Below are 14183 nucleotides of genomic sequence, written 5' to 3' on the forward strand. Positions count from 1 at the left end.
GTGCTAGCAGCTATTTTAGCTCAGTCCAGGTGTGTGATAAACTAAATGCCAAGTTTTGCCTAGCGCGGGAGTTTCAGTGTCTAGTTAATGGCAGTGCCTGGTCTTGTCCAGTTGGGCCTGCTGCCTCGTGTTCGGGGGGGGGGGCCTGTGTGGCTGGGGGCTTGCTGCATTAGAGTAATAGAATGCTCAAGCTGTATGCCCTGTTGGTCCCAGGCTACGAGGGAGACAAGGTAGGGGAGGTGATATTTTCTGTTGGTGAGGGAGACAAGCTTTCGAGCTTACAGAGAGCTCGTCTTCAGACGTGAAGCTGGTCTCTCTCACCAACAGAAGTTGGTCCAATAAAAGAGATCACCTCCCCCACCTTGTCTGTCTACAATGCTCAAGTGTAATGGATGGCACTGGGTCTCCCCTCCCTTCCCGCCCTGGTTAGATGGTGTCCTGCTTTGGCAGTCCTTTCACTGAATTAGTTGTGCTGTCCTGCAAGCAGAAAAGCTCCAAGCCAATGGCTTGTTTCTCCCCATACACACGCCTTTCTTCTCCTCCGCCCGCGGTGAAAGGCTGGGGCCGGGCTGTAAACAGTTAAAACACGTCCCTTCTGTTGCTAAACACGTTGAAACACCAGTTGGGAAATGTTTCCTTCTTTGCAGTGAATGTTTGTTTAGGCTCCACTTTCCATGCTGTGCCAAATGGCAATTTCATCAATTATTAGCTGGCCACTAAATGCTAGTTAAATAAAAACAACAACAACAAAAACCCGGGAATTTCCAGGCAGGATTCCATGCTGGGGAGCTTAAAGGAGCCACGCTGGAAGGAAACTACTCGTTCCATTGACTGCCTCTTCTCCCTCCCCCGTCCCACTGCCTCTTCCATGGAAACACAGGCTGAGGGGCTGCTTTTAGAAGAGCTCTTTGTCAACCCACAGTCAGCGCTCAGTAGCTGCCTGCTTGTCACCAATTGCTTGTTTGCCGATTTAGAGCCCAATGGTGTGAGGGAATGGGAGCCCTCAACTCCTAGTGACCTCATTATGCACCAAGGGCATCTCCAGGAGGCCAGGCTGCTCAGCCTGTCCCATAGGTTTTAGGTCTTGCCTTGCCCTGCTGCTGGTGGGGTCTGACTCAACCGCTGCGTTCTGAAAGGAAGTGCTGAATGCTGCCCCTGAAGTTGCGTTCTGGGTTCTTTTCACTGTGTAACTTTAGCTTGAAGGCTAGTAACACAAGAAGTGTGAGAACAACGCAGGGGGGCAGGGAGAGAATTTCTCTGTCCGGTTGATTGGAGTACTTGGGTCCTCTGTGGTAGGACGTGTCAGTCTGGCAAGGAATTAGGTTGTCTCTTCTATTCTGGGGCTCCTCTCCAATTCTTTGGACTGTGCCCTCCTGCCTAGGCTGTCCTGTGTGGTCTGTTCAGTTTTCTGTGGGGCAGCCTCTCTTACAGAAAGCAACAGAGGGTCCTGTGACACCTCTCTTACAGGTGTCTCACTTCTTGCTTAAACCGAAGAAAGTGGCCGTCTATCCCCTCTCACCTCTCTCCTGTGGCTGTGGGTTTCCTTGAACGTAGCCTCTTTAAAGCACGGAAGCAGTCACCCGCGAATGAATGGCTTGTTTGATCGGCGCGAGCAGCCACCCAGTCCAGGGCAGTCGTTCTGAAACTCGTTTCTCCTCCCTTATTTGATCAGGTGCCATTGCCTTGCTCTGTTTGCTTCTTGCCACGTCACCATGTTTACTTTCTTGGAGGTTCTCTGCAGGACTCTAAATGTTCCCCTGCTTGCCTTTAATCCAGAGTCAGTAACACAGTAAATGCCTGGGGCAGCGTGTTGTGTGGCCCTGGCTGGCCTTGTATTGAATGTGTGTCACGCCGTATCAAACATGGACGCTTGGGCAGGGGCTTGGCTACCTGAGCTCCAGGGAAATGTCCCTGTTGGCCAGTCCAGTGGGTGGGTATAATGCTTAGGCTGCATGTCTAGAGCAGGGGATAGACACACTTTTTAAATAAATCGCTCTCTTCGCTAGAGCTGCAAACACTTGTTGTGATTTCTCCCTGGTTTTTTGTTGTTGAATTCTGCCCCAGATCCTTTCAGGTGCAGCCGTGCTCAGACAGACACGTGCAGGTGAAATTATGACCAGGCCTTTGGGTCTGGTCTCCCAGTTCATGTTAACAATAGCAGAGTCACACAACAAAGCAGCTAGTGTACGATTGGCAGGTTGAGGTGCTGCTGGGTGGAGATGATCCCTTTACACGCTTGCTGTTGGAAGTTGCAGAGGAGGCCATGGGAAGTTCCAGTAGCTTGGATTTTCTTTTAAATTCCTGCGAATCTGTGAGCTCGGTACCCTTGCAACAGAGTTAATTTGTGTCTATAAATCAGGGATTGAGTGTTGATCTGGAAATCTGCAGGGATTGTTTTGCAACATTCTTCTCTTGGCTTAGGCAGATGATATTTTAGCTCTGGGGGCATGCTATGGAGAGGGTGTTTCTTGCTCCGGGAGGCATGGGGAGTAGCAGGAGACTTCAGGCAGTCAGCAAACTGCAATGTTGTTAAAGGTTTTCTATTCTGGGGTTTGCAGTCCATAGGTCAGGGGGGAGGCTGGTATCATGTCTTTTCCCTCTTCCTTTTTCCGGCCAGAAAACATGTGAAGGGAAGGATAACTTCTTCCAAATTTAGCTGAGGTCAGGCAGCAGTGGCAAGAGGTTCTATGCGCCCTGTGCACAGGGCAGCCTGCATACAACTAGAACTGCTTTCCCCACGTGCTCTAGGAGGCTAGGGCACGTTGGACTCTGTTAGGGAAGAAACCCAGGACTGAATGAATTTGGAACTAAATTCCCCTTTCACTCCAATAGATTAAGATTTCTTAAAATCCCGCATCCATAGTGCATACACCGCTCCAGGAAGGTTTGTGTCCATGGTGGGTGGGGAACGAATACAGAGCATTAATTTATTCTTCTCAGAAGAAGGTGACGCTTCCCAGCAGGGGGGATCCGAGATGTGAACTCTGCAGTGTTCTCACCTTGGCATCAGCTTGGGGGGTGTGTGTGTGATGTTGCTAGCCCTGTTAGTGGGTTTTGAGTCTGTACCGATCAGTGAGTCTGGAAAAGCAGAGAAACTGTGCTCTGTCGTTCGCTCTCTCTGGTATTAGTTCCAGATGTTTTAGGGACGTTTTGGTGGAAAGGTTTTGATTAAGCTCTGTCTTCTTTCCTTCCCTCTTCCCTGCTGCCCATGGGTGATATTCTTTCCTAGGTTGCTGACTGTTAATAGGTCAGCATATAGGAATTTAGAGGGGGTATGAAATCCCCTGGCAGGCTGGGTAGAGGTGGATGGCTGGAACTGGTGAGCTGTGAACAGTAGCTGTCTGCTCTTATTCTCTAGGAGACCTTAGCACGGTCGTTATTAGCTAGCTGGAATGAGAGCAGCAAGGCAAGATTGCTCTGTAGGGGACAGCAAGGCTTGGAGGCAGACAGGAATGGAGTGGGTAGGGCAAGGAGAGCCCAATCAGACTGCAGCAGCGAATTTGCATATAAATGCAGAGTCATAAAATTTGCTTGCTTTGTCTTCCTTGTTACCTGGAAAATCAACAAACCAGAGCAGTGGTCCCCGACCTTTTTTGTCTGGTAGGTGCCAGACGACGAGCTACCGCGGACCGTGGCCGGCGGACGAACATCCGCCGAAATGCCGCCGAGAAGCGACAATGTCCATAGGTGTCGCCGCCGAAATGCCACCGACAAGAGGTGTCATCCAGAGACGTCGCTGCCGAAATGCCACCGTAAATCGGCAGCATTTCGGCAGCGACGCCTCTGGATGACGCTGCTTGTCGGCAGTATTTCGGCGGATGCTCGTCTGCCGGCCAGTACGCAGGCGCACATAGATGCCCCGATGGGCATCATGGCGCCCGCGGGCACCGCATTGGGAACCACTGAACCAGAGCATTCTTGGAGCCACTAGACTAGAGAGGCTAACCGCCTCTGTCCTTGCAGAAACAGTTTCACTGGGCTGCTGCAAGAGAAGATATTACCTCACCCACACTTGTCTCTCTATACATAGCAAACTAGAGGATGGGCATGGATTGCACTTCAGCACCGTTCAGGTTGCGCTTTGTTCGTTAGTTGCATTTTAGGTGCTGCTGCTTAGGGCTGACCCAAGGTCGCACCGAGCTCTAGGCAAAGTAAGACTTGTTGGGCTGCACCCATGTCTTTTTATCTGTAACCGATTCTCCATGACCATATCCATGGCCTTTGAGCTGGTCTGCCAGTAGCTTGGTGGTTGATCGGTCCAGTGTGTGTGTGTATGCGTGCATGGGCCCCTGTGCATGGGCATAAACCTAGGGCTCCACTGCCCTCGCTGTAGCCAGGACAAGCATGTCATATGTGGAAGAGCTGGCTGCAAAGAGATGGTCTCATTTGTGCAGGGACAGGTCAGGTTTCTCCTATGCGACGTCTGTGCTGTCATAGGGCCTTTACTACCTTTGCACTGGGAAGGTTTCACTGTTCCTAGGGAACCCCATGTAGAGATATAGAGCCAGACAACGCCCCCTTCTCCACAGGCAGCCTTTGGATTGCTTCCTGGTCTCAGTCACAGGGTGAGCAGCTGCGGAATCCCATTGTGCTGTTGCATCCTATGGCTGGCTTGCAGGAGCAGACAGGATCTTCCCTGTGGAAACACCTGTGACAAACGCTGCAGCTCTGTGCAGATGGTAGGGCTGGAGTAGCGGCGTGCTGTCGAGCTCCTTGGGAACGGGCCATCTCAGCCAGCTGAATAAAAACTTGGTTCAGGGGCTCAAAACAGCATTTCCCTGAGCGAACAAAGTCCATTCTTCCCCACTGCCCCAAGCCTTCCACCAGGGTCTGGTAAATGCATCTCTTCACTTCCCAATGAACTGAGTTCCCCTTTGCCTTCTCAGTGGAGAAATCTTGGGCTCTGGTTTAGTTCTCCCTTTGTATTAATGTTGTTCCTGTAGGATTATAGATAAATTGATCCAGAGAGCAACTGATACTACAGACTAGAAAGAGCATTAACAAGATCCACTCCCTAGGGAAAAAAATTGATGTAATCTTGTTAATAAGACTAGCCATTAAGATGACTAGCCAATGGGGGAAACGGCGTTTGGGGTACATGGCACAAAGAGGATCTCTAGGTGGAACAATCGCCAAACAGCCTGGCTGTGTACATTCGCTTCAGAGAGAACTGCAAGCAGACTTCTCAATTATCCTTCAGCAGAGAGAAACCCAAATTCTTCCCTCCAGGCGCCATCCCACATAGCCTTGATGTTGTCTCCACTTTCACTGGTGTAAATGGAATTCAGAAATGCAGCCTCGTGAGATGGAGGCGATGGGGAATGTGACTGATGCCAAATCAATGGGTCCGGCGTTATTTTAAACCTCTGGCACTGATATATTTTTTTTTTGCATTTCCCACATCTGTGCTTTGGCAGGTTGAAAGATACAGAGCAAAGCCTGGGCTTGCCCTGGCTCTGTGGTGCCTTTCCGTTGCTCAGTGCAGTCTTATTGGACTTGCTGTGAGAGGGCACGTTCCTTGAGCGGCTGCTCTCTCTCTCCTCACCACTATGTCAAGCTTCCTTGAAATCGGAGAAGCTGGAGATGTAAAACAATTGCTAGGTTATCTTGTCCAACTCCTGCCTGTGCTGGGGTTTTTCTCTACAGTATATTCTTAAGTGCTTTGTCCAGCCTGGCTTTAAATGACTCAAGCGATGCGTCCCTTTGGCAGATCATTCCACAGTCAAACAGATTTGGACTTTCATCTTACATTTATCTTTGTAGTTCGTGGGGGTGTGAGCAGCAAACAGCCTGCAGTGAGGGGAGAGTGGGCTATGCATGGCACAGAGCTGCCTGTTGTTTTCATAGGCATTTTGCATGTTAGTTGTACCGACTGGCGTGATCCAAGCTCTCGCTTGGGATGTGAGTGAGAGAAGGGCTTGTAACTGACTGGCTCCCTGGGCTGGGGGTAGGAGGGACCCATATGGTTTGTCTGAGGTGAAGCAGGATGAGTTTAATTGTTGTCTCAATGATGCAGTCAGCTTCCTTAATAATGCAGAATAATAAATAAAATACTCCTTTTAAGCCACTATCGTAAGGCAGGAAAATCCCCACCCAGGAGCCCACTGGGACAAAGAATGAATGGGATGGTTTGGCAAGTCTTTCTCCATTCTCCAGCCTGGCGGGTGGAGGATTCTGGGTTGCTCCTTGTCTTTATGCACTTCTTGGGGGCGTTCAGAAGTGGGATTTCGCCATCAAGTCCCAGCTCATTTTCCATCTGCCCGGCTCACCACTTTCCATGGGTGAACTCTCAGTTCTGAATGGAAGGTGGGACTCTGGATCCAGATGGGAGAAATAGAGAAGAGGTGGCAGTTTGTGCCTTGGATGAAAGGAAATTATTTAAAAGACAACACACTCTGATCTGTTTGAAATCTGAAATCAGCAACTGGCATTTGTAAAACCCCTCTGTTAGTGAAGGACAAATCTCACTGTAAGTTTGGAGCAGGGTGATTGTCCTTCACGTATTTTAATGTTCGTGTCTTGTATTAAGTACACCTCTACCCTGATATAACGCTGTCCTCGGGAGCCAAAAAATCTTACCTCGTTATAGGTGAAACCGCGTTCTATTGAACTTGCTTTGATCTGCCAGAGGTACTGCAGTGCCTTTACCGACAGGAGTATCAGGGCTTGTCTTTAGTGCAGATGCTACCCCCGTCGGCATAGGTGGATTATATCAATGGGAGACGCCATCCTGTCAGCATAGCGCTGTCTACGCTGGGGGTTAGGTTGGTATAACTACGTCGCTCAGGGGTGTGGATTTTTCCCCAATATAAGTCTGTAGTGTGGACCTGGCCTCCGAGGGAATTTCTGGTGTATGTTTGGTGGCAGTCAAAGTGGGAAGGAAGCTGCCACTCTCCTTCCAAAGAGCCAGGCTGCGAGGGTCTCGGGGAGCTGGAACGGAAGCAGCGTGCTCTGGATTACCAACGCCAAGCTAAACTCTTTCTCATCTTCTGTGTTTCAGAGACTTCAACGTCCTGAGTAAGGAAAACATTTATGAGAACAACGCTTTGGTAAGTGGGATTTGCAGTTCTGCTTTCTGCTGTTAATCATGGTGTGCTGTGCCTGGGGCAGCCCCAGTTCCCCTGTGGTGTGGTGTGCTCTGCATGGTGCACGACTTGTCCATGCCTGGAGCGGATCACAGTTAACCAGTGGTAACTCAGTGAATGGAGCATGTTTATACAGCACGCTCAAACCCGCTGGCGTATTCTGGTGACTCTAGCAATAGTTTTCCAGCTTCCCCTGCTATCGTAAAGCACCGTAAGGCCGTTCAGCTTTCTTAACTGGTTGTGCACTGTCACCTCTGTTCAGACGGGGGTCCCCAGACAGGGGCTTTGTCATCTTCTGTGTCTTGTACAGCACGGAGCGCTCTGCCAGCTCGCAATGAAAAGCGGGGCAGCTTGTGCAATGGAACAGCCTATGGATTGCTCCATCCTCACTGGCTTCTCAGTGAAGGGGGTTTCTTTTGTGGAGCCAGCAGAGCCGAAAGGCACTTTGGAAAGGCCGTGTGGTGGTCAGCTCTCTGTATTTGAAGTGCTCATAGATACTATTGCAAGGAGTAGAGAAGGCAGACGCTTGAATGCTAGAGAGAGAGAGAGAGAGAGGCCTGGCTGGTGGTGGAATGGCAGCATGTGTTCCTGCTCCCCAAGTCAGCACGTTTTAAGGATGTGCTCTGTGCCTTGGGCAGCCAGGGCTGGGAGCGTCTCTCCTGTAACCCAGCCAGTGCTCAGGCTTCCAGTGGAGACTAGCCATGCTACAGTGGGGCCTTTGGAGGAGGCGGTGCAGGAGGTACTGTGCCGTGGGGAGTGGGCTGGGGTATGGGAGCAGAGAACTAAGAGCTCCCCTTTGCCACAGGCTCTTCAATAAAGGTACTGGTAGGAGGGCTCCTGTTCCTGTCCTCTCTGGGAGCTCCCCCCACATCCGTCTCGGACAGGCTGGGGGGGTGGTGTGTGCTCTGTGTAACGAAGGAGCGAGCCCACGTTTCCCCATTGCCCCTGGTGTGTCTATGGGGTGGGTGTAGATGTGGACTCCCTTACTGGGAGTCAGAAAGTCCCCCTTGCCCTCTGCCTGCCCGAGCGGGGAGACCACAGAGGCTGGGGGGGTCGAAGGAGGGAGAAACCCCCAGGAAGGAGATGCATTAATGTACTGGCCGTGTGCTGCTTTCAAGAGATCAGAGGGGGACTTGGCAAGTAGCTTGAGGCAAGTGAGGGTAAGGGGGTCCCCCCGCCCTTCCCCCTGCAGAGTTGAGTGCTGAGAGAAAGTGGGGCAGTTCTAGAGCCTTTGTCCCTGCTGGATTTGCTGCTCCAGCTTGGGACCAGGTCAGGCTGGGGCTGCGGTTTCCCTCCTTCCTCCAGGAAGGGATAGAGCTCAGCTCACCCACCCACTCCCTGCGCTAGCTCCACAAGCCAAGCGTGGGATGAGCCCTTGAAGAAAGGAATTCTTTCCTGCCTTCCTCCATAAAAGATGGGCTGCGGATACAGCTGCTGTTCGCTTCAGAGCTGGCACTGGCCCATGCTCGCTTCACTGCTGCTTGGAGTGAGTCTGGGATGTGAACAAACACATCTCTTGTTCTCTTCTGAGTCCAAACAGCCACCTCCTTTTCGGGTGATGCCTGGCCCTGCAGCCAGGACAGCAGAGGTGTTGGTCAGTGGCCCCCCATAGTGTATAGCTGATCCTACTCCCCTGGGAATTGTCTCCTGATGTCCTTGGCCACCTTTACTCCAGGTTTCTCCCACATCCAGGTGTGATATGAGCTGCTGGGTTGGGGACAAGCAGTGTGTGTGTGTGTGTGTGTGTGTGTGAGAGAGAGAGACACACTCAGGATCATGAGGGAGCGTGGCGGCATGGGATGAAGGTTTCCATGGGGCGGAGGAATTAGTAAGGGTGTTTAAATTATGATTTAGCAGCAGCATTGTGCCTGTGATGAGGGGGCCTCTCCTTAAAACTCTGGGCTCACGTGGGGTTGGAAGTCATGTCTGAGTCTTTCGATTCCACCATCTCAACCCTTCACACCCTGTATCTCCCTCCATCAAACCATCACCCTCTGTTCCTCTCTGTCTCCACTCCTGTACGTTAGGATGTGTCCCGCAGGGGAGGTCAGGTAATTCTCTTGTTTCTGTGAGGGTGCTGTGCAGTACATTCGCAGGGTTTCCTGGGCACCAGCCGCTGGCTTATAGCGGTGCCAGGCTGACGAAGTCGCTCCTCCCATTTAGTATTCGCATCAAGCTGCGTTTACAGATGGGGCTGAGCAAGGATGCTCTGAAGTTCTGGAGGGCTGTTCGCTTCCTGTGCATGGCTGATGGCTTCCCTTCCACAGAGCAACTTGGCTGTTTTCTGTCTGTCTTTCTGTGAAATGAACTGTTCAGGCTGCCTCAGCTGGTTTTATTAATGAAAATGTCTGTATGCTCACTGGGTCCATATTGTCTCTTCTCCCCCTTGTCTGTCTCCCCCTCTGTGTCTTTCTTCATGTCCTTTATTTTTCAGTCTCTCCTCCCTCCTTCCCCTGCTGCTATAAGGTACCCTGTCCCTGTGCTAATAGGACACTGAGGGGGTGGGCAGCCCATGCCCCTCTCCACCACCAGACTGGCTCTCTTTGAGCTTGTGACTGTCTTGGGACACGTATGGGACTAACTTCTCCCACAGCTGTTGACTCTGCTATTGTTCAGAACTTGCTGCTGCCTCGCTGCTCACAGGCTTCTTTTCAGGGGCTTTATTACAAAACTGAAAAAATCTGTTCCAGGCTGAAACTCTCCATACAAGGTCTTGAGGCACGGAAGAATGTGGCTTTCACCAGATGCCAAAAATGATCTGTTGGGCTGTTTTTGTTACTAGAAGTGAAGTATATAAATAAGGGGAAGATGTTTGTTCATTTTCCTTCACTACTACTGGGAGGCAGTGCGGCCTAGTGGGGAGTGAGCGCGCACTAGACTGGGACTCAGGAGACCTATTCCTGGCTCTGCCACTGGCCTGCTGGGTGACTTTGGGCAAGTCACGTCACCTCTCTGGGCCTCAGTTTCCCCATCTCTAAAATGATACTTCTCTCCTCTCTAAAGCACTTTGAGATCTACTGGTGAAAAGTGCTATATAAATATTATTAAACCCCTCATTTTCCAGGCAGTTAGTTGGAATAGTGGCAACTCACTTTGGGTTTTGATCTTGTTCGATCTCAGTATTAGGAAGGGAGAGGGCCAAGGAACCGCCCCCGTGCTGCAGGCAGTGATGACACAGCAGAAGGCCCTTCTTCCCTCTTAGGCCCCATCTCCACGAAGTACAGCTGTCTTTGTGTATCTCTTTGTAACGTTCTGAGCTGATCTAGTTCCAACAAACACTGCTGTGTCCCCACAGCATCTTTTTGTTTCCCGGCACGAGCGTGCACCAGCAGTGTTGATGCACCTATCGCACGGCCTATCTGTATCAGTGTGTCCTTGGACAAGCTAGGCAATTACCCCAAACAGCCCCAGCAGGAGGACAGTGTGTCTAGAGGACCTCCTCAGGCATGTCTGCTGCACCAAGACGTGGAGTAAGTAGGACTGGCCAAACCAGTTACACAGACAGGGCTAGTGGAGGCCAGGCCAAACAGCATATTAACTGTATTACTATCTGGTTACAGGAAGACAACCATGTACCAGGCTGGGCTGCTAGCCAGGGTGACACTGCCACAGCTACTTGGCTGTAAGCATGTGTTATGTCCACCCAGCTAAAGATTTTTGGAAAGACCCAATGAAAAAAGGGCAGTTGGCTCGTTAAAAAGTCGATTGTCTCTCCTAAACAGGAACAGTTGGCTTGTAGGTCAGATCCATTATATTATTGTGCCAGACAGGAAGGGCTCTTGTAGAGTTAGACTCTGTGTTTAAGACTTTCATCCTTTGTTTCTGCTGTAGCCCTGTGTCTGGCGCTTTGAAGTGCTGATATCTCATTGGGTTGTTGGCATTATGAAGGGGATGTTCCAACAGAGAGGGTCTGCGAGCTCTCTCTGTAAGCCAGGCAGAAGGAGGGATGGAGAAGGTCCTTGGCAAAAGCTCTGTGGGGAAGCAGAGACAGACAGTAGCTGCAGGGATATCGCTCTTTTCCTTGGGCCAATTAAGTCTCTTGTTCGGTGTTGGAAGAAAGTCGCTCAGTATTTCTTTACCTTACTTCTGTCCCCCTAGCACCAGTACACAGGGCAGCACTGGAGAGCAAATGTTTGCCCCGAGTACCTGGTATGTTAGGCAGCATCGAAGTAGTTAATCTGAATTAGAAATGCATGATTTGAGCAGCGGCTTGGGAGCCAGGAAGGCTTTGATTATAATTTTGCCTCTGATCCCTCTGCGGCCTTGGCTTCATTTTACTGCCGTAGCTTGCCTGTCGGTCAGATAGGGAACGATGTTCACCTTGCGGGGGGATTGTGAAGCTTAATGTTTGTCAAGGTTTTGGAGTGAGAAGCGGTGTATAAACACCAAGGGCTTGTTGATGTGGCGAGTTAGTGCGCGGCAAGCCAGGGTGTGAATCTCCAACACGCCAGCTTGCTGTGCGCTAACTTGCAATGTAGACAAGACCCAAGTATCACTACCTACCAAAACCTCACTAACGGGAGCATTAAGAGTGGGACTGAAACCTGCAAGCCAGGCCTGTAGGTCTGGACCATAACATCTGGCTCAGTGGGGCCGCAACCCCTCTATCTACAAATGGGCACATGCACATATACAGAGAATGAAGCAGTCCCAAGGAAGAGCAGGGGAAACCCAGCTGAGTTCCAATGGAATGAGCTGGGACCAGCCTGTCTGGCTGGATTTTGGGCTGTCAGCCTGAATTTCCCAATCTTGTGTCTGGAAGTCATGACTGTCAGAGTTCCTGTAACAGCTGTAAGATGTAGGCGCTGAATTAGCCCAGCTGTTCCCTGAGGAGCAAGAGGGGCCTGTGTACTGCATTGCTTCCTTACCTTAAGTCTGTTTCTCCTAATGGATGGCTGCCCGCTTCCGTCACTGGGCTAGCACAGACCTTTCCCTTCTGTTCCCGCTGCAGGCATTTCGAGTGGCTGAAGAACAGCTGGGCATTCCAGCCTTGCTGGATGCTGAGGATATGGTGGCGCTGAGGGTGCCAGACAGGCTGAGCATCCTCACCTACGTCTCCCAGTACTATAACTATTTCCACGGACGGTCACCAAGTAAGTAGCCCATGGAATTCCACCTGGTCCTCCGTTCTGCAGTGGGGAAGCCGTCAACCTTTCAGCAAATCAGATCGCTGTTACACTGTCCTGTGTGCATGCACCCCACCGTCCCCAGGCACACAGGAAACTGGCTTACATTAAACGTGGAGACTGAAAATTAGTGTCGACGCTCCTAGGCAAAAAACTCCTGCGGGAGCTGAGTGTATAGGCTATACCCATGTAAGCACAGTTATACCGGCATCATTGCATCTACACTAGGGCGTTTGCCAATTTAGCTATGTCAGTAAAAAATCCCACCCCTGGCTCACACAGTTCCACAGTAAAACTTTTAAGCGTAGACTCGGCCCAAGGGCTTCAGAGAATATTATCCTCACGTAACTGAGTGTGTATGAAATACCATCCATCAGGATTTACATGCACATTATGATAGATCTGGTTTGTATCTGGCTTTAAACTATTACAAATGAAAGAATACAGCAAGCCAAACTCATGGGTTCTCCAAAGGACGTTTTGGAGAGGTGACGTTTGGGGCGTGACTAGCTAGGCAGGTAGAGTTCCAGCTGGAGAATGTGGATCCGGATTATAAAACCAGGCTTGTTTTGTTTTTTCAAATAGCTGAAAGTTCTCTCGCCCCTTTTCCTCTCCGCCCTCCACTTCGTTCTTTGTCTTGTGTTTTTAAATCCACGTCAAAAAGTGAACGACAGCCAGACTCCGGTGGGCTTTGTGCCAGGTTGGGGGTCTCTCCTCCCAGCCCCAGAGGAACTCGCCTACCACAGCTTTAAACACACCACATTTTTGTACCCTCCAGCGTCCTACAAAATGTTTCAGTTGCGCTGAGAACACTGGGGTAAGTGTGTGTGTCCAAACCCACAGGCCTGCGAGGAATGTGCCCTCTGACATGCCGCAGACTCTGAAGTCCAGCGGCAGTGACCTCTTGACTTCTACGTCTTGTTTATTGCATATTCCTTACTGACGCCAGTCATTCTTTGCAGTCCCAAGACCAAGGAATGGCTGATATGTACTGAGGTTGTGCACTGACATTAGAGCAGGACTGAAGTTCCCTTTGCTTGCACTGGGTTCTGGGAGTGGGAAGTTTGAATCTAGCGTTTCGCTGTGGCCCTGCTGGTCCCTGCGGTGAAATAGCTCTTGCTATTTGTTTGGCTAGCTTGCCGGAGCCTCCTCTACAGGAGGCCGCTTTCATACTGCTCCATGAATCGCTCTCCCTCTCTCTTGCCCCGTTCTTTCTCGTGGCGTATTTACGGCTCGCTCAGGAATCTTTTTTTTCAGATGGCCGTTCCTTCACGTTGGTGTTTAAAACCAAAATTGCAGCTAGAATAATTCTTTGCTGAGTTCTACCTGCAGAACTCTGTGGTTCGAAAAGGAGTGGGGGCGTGGAGGGAAAAGAACACGCTCGCAGGATGGACTAAATGGCTGAGCAGCCGTACCACTGGGAGTCCGGCTCTGTCAGAACCATGCTGGAAAGCCAATTTAGGGAGATTCTTTCCCTGCCCTTCCCGGGGGCTGTCATGCAGTTGTTCCCTGTTCCTGATTGGCGTTCTGGGGGCATTTGGCTGTTCTCTTTTCCCCTCCCTGCTTATTGCCACCTTAGGAAGTCCTTCCCACCCCCAAACAAGGAAGAGAGGAAATTGCGCTCATATCTATCGAAGGCGTCCCAAGCCTTTGAGTATTAAATCCTGTTTGTTTCTGCTTAGGGGCTCCCCTGGTGCCTCCCAGTTCTGTTCACACTCTCATGGAAAAGCCTGTTGACTTTATGAGGAAGGCTGGGCTAATGATTAGGGGCCTACCCTAGGACTTGTGCGACCCCGGTTCAAGTCTCCGCTCTGCCACAGGCTTCCTGTGTGACCATGGGCAGGTGACTCAGCCTCTCTGGGCCTCAGTTCCCCCATCTGTACAATGGGGATAACAGCACTGCCCTATCTCACAGGGGAAATGCATTAAAGATCGTGAGCCACTCAGATATTTTGGTAACAGGGGTTCTATA

The 14183-nt window shown here is 50.8% G+C and overlaps 1 protein-coding gene across 1 annotated transcript in view; it reads left to right on the top strand.

Annotated features, from left to right (window-relative positions):
• MICALL2 (MICAL like 2) overlaps positions 1-14183 on the top strand; it is a 33698-nt gene that overhangs the window by 1734 nt on the left and 17781 nt on the right. The window contains exons 2-3 of the mRNA XM_024207986.2: positions 7001-7049; positions 12037-12178. Coding sequence (XP_024063754.2) covers positions 7001-7049; positions 12037-12178 — 191 coding nt within the window. The remainder of the gene's footprint in view (positions 1-7000; positions 7050-12036; positions 12179-14183) is intronic.

This window comes from Terrapene carolina, unplaced genomic scaffold (genome assembly GCF_002925995.2).
Source record: "Terrapene carolina triunguis isolate 2854851 unplaced genomic scaffold, T_m_triunguis-2.0 Scaffold93, whole genome shotgun sequence".
Classification (NCBI taxonomy): domain Eukaryota; kingdom Metazoa; phylum Chordata; order Testudines; family Emydidae; genus Terrapene; species Terrapene triunguis.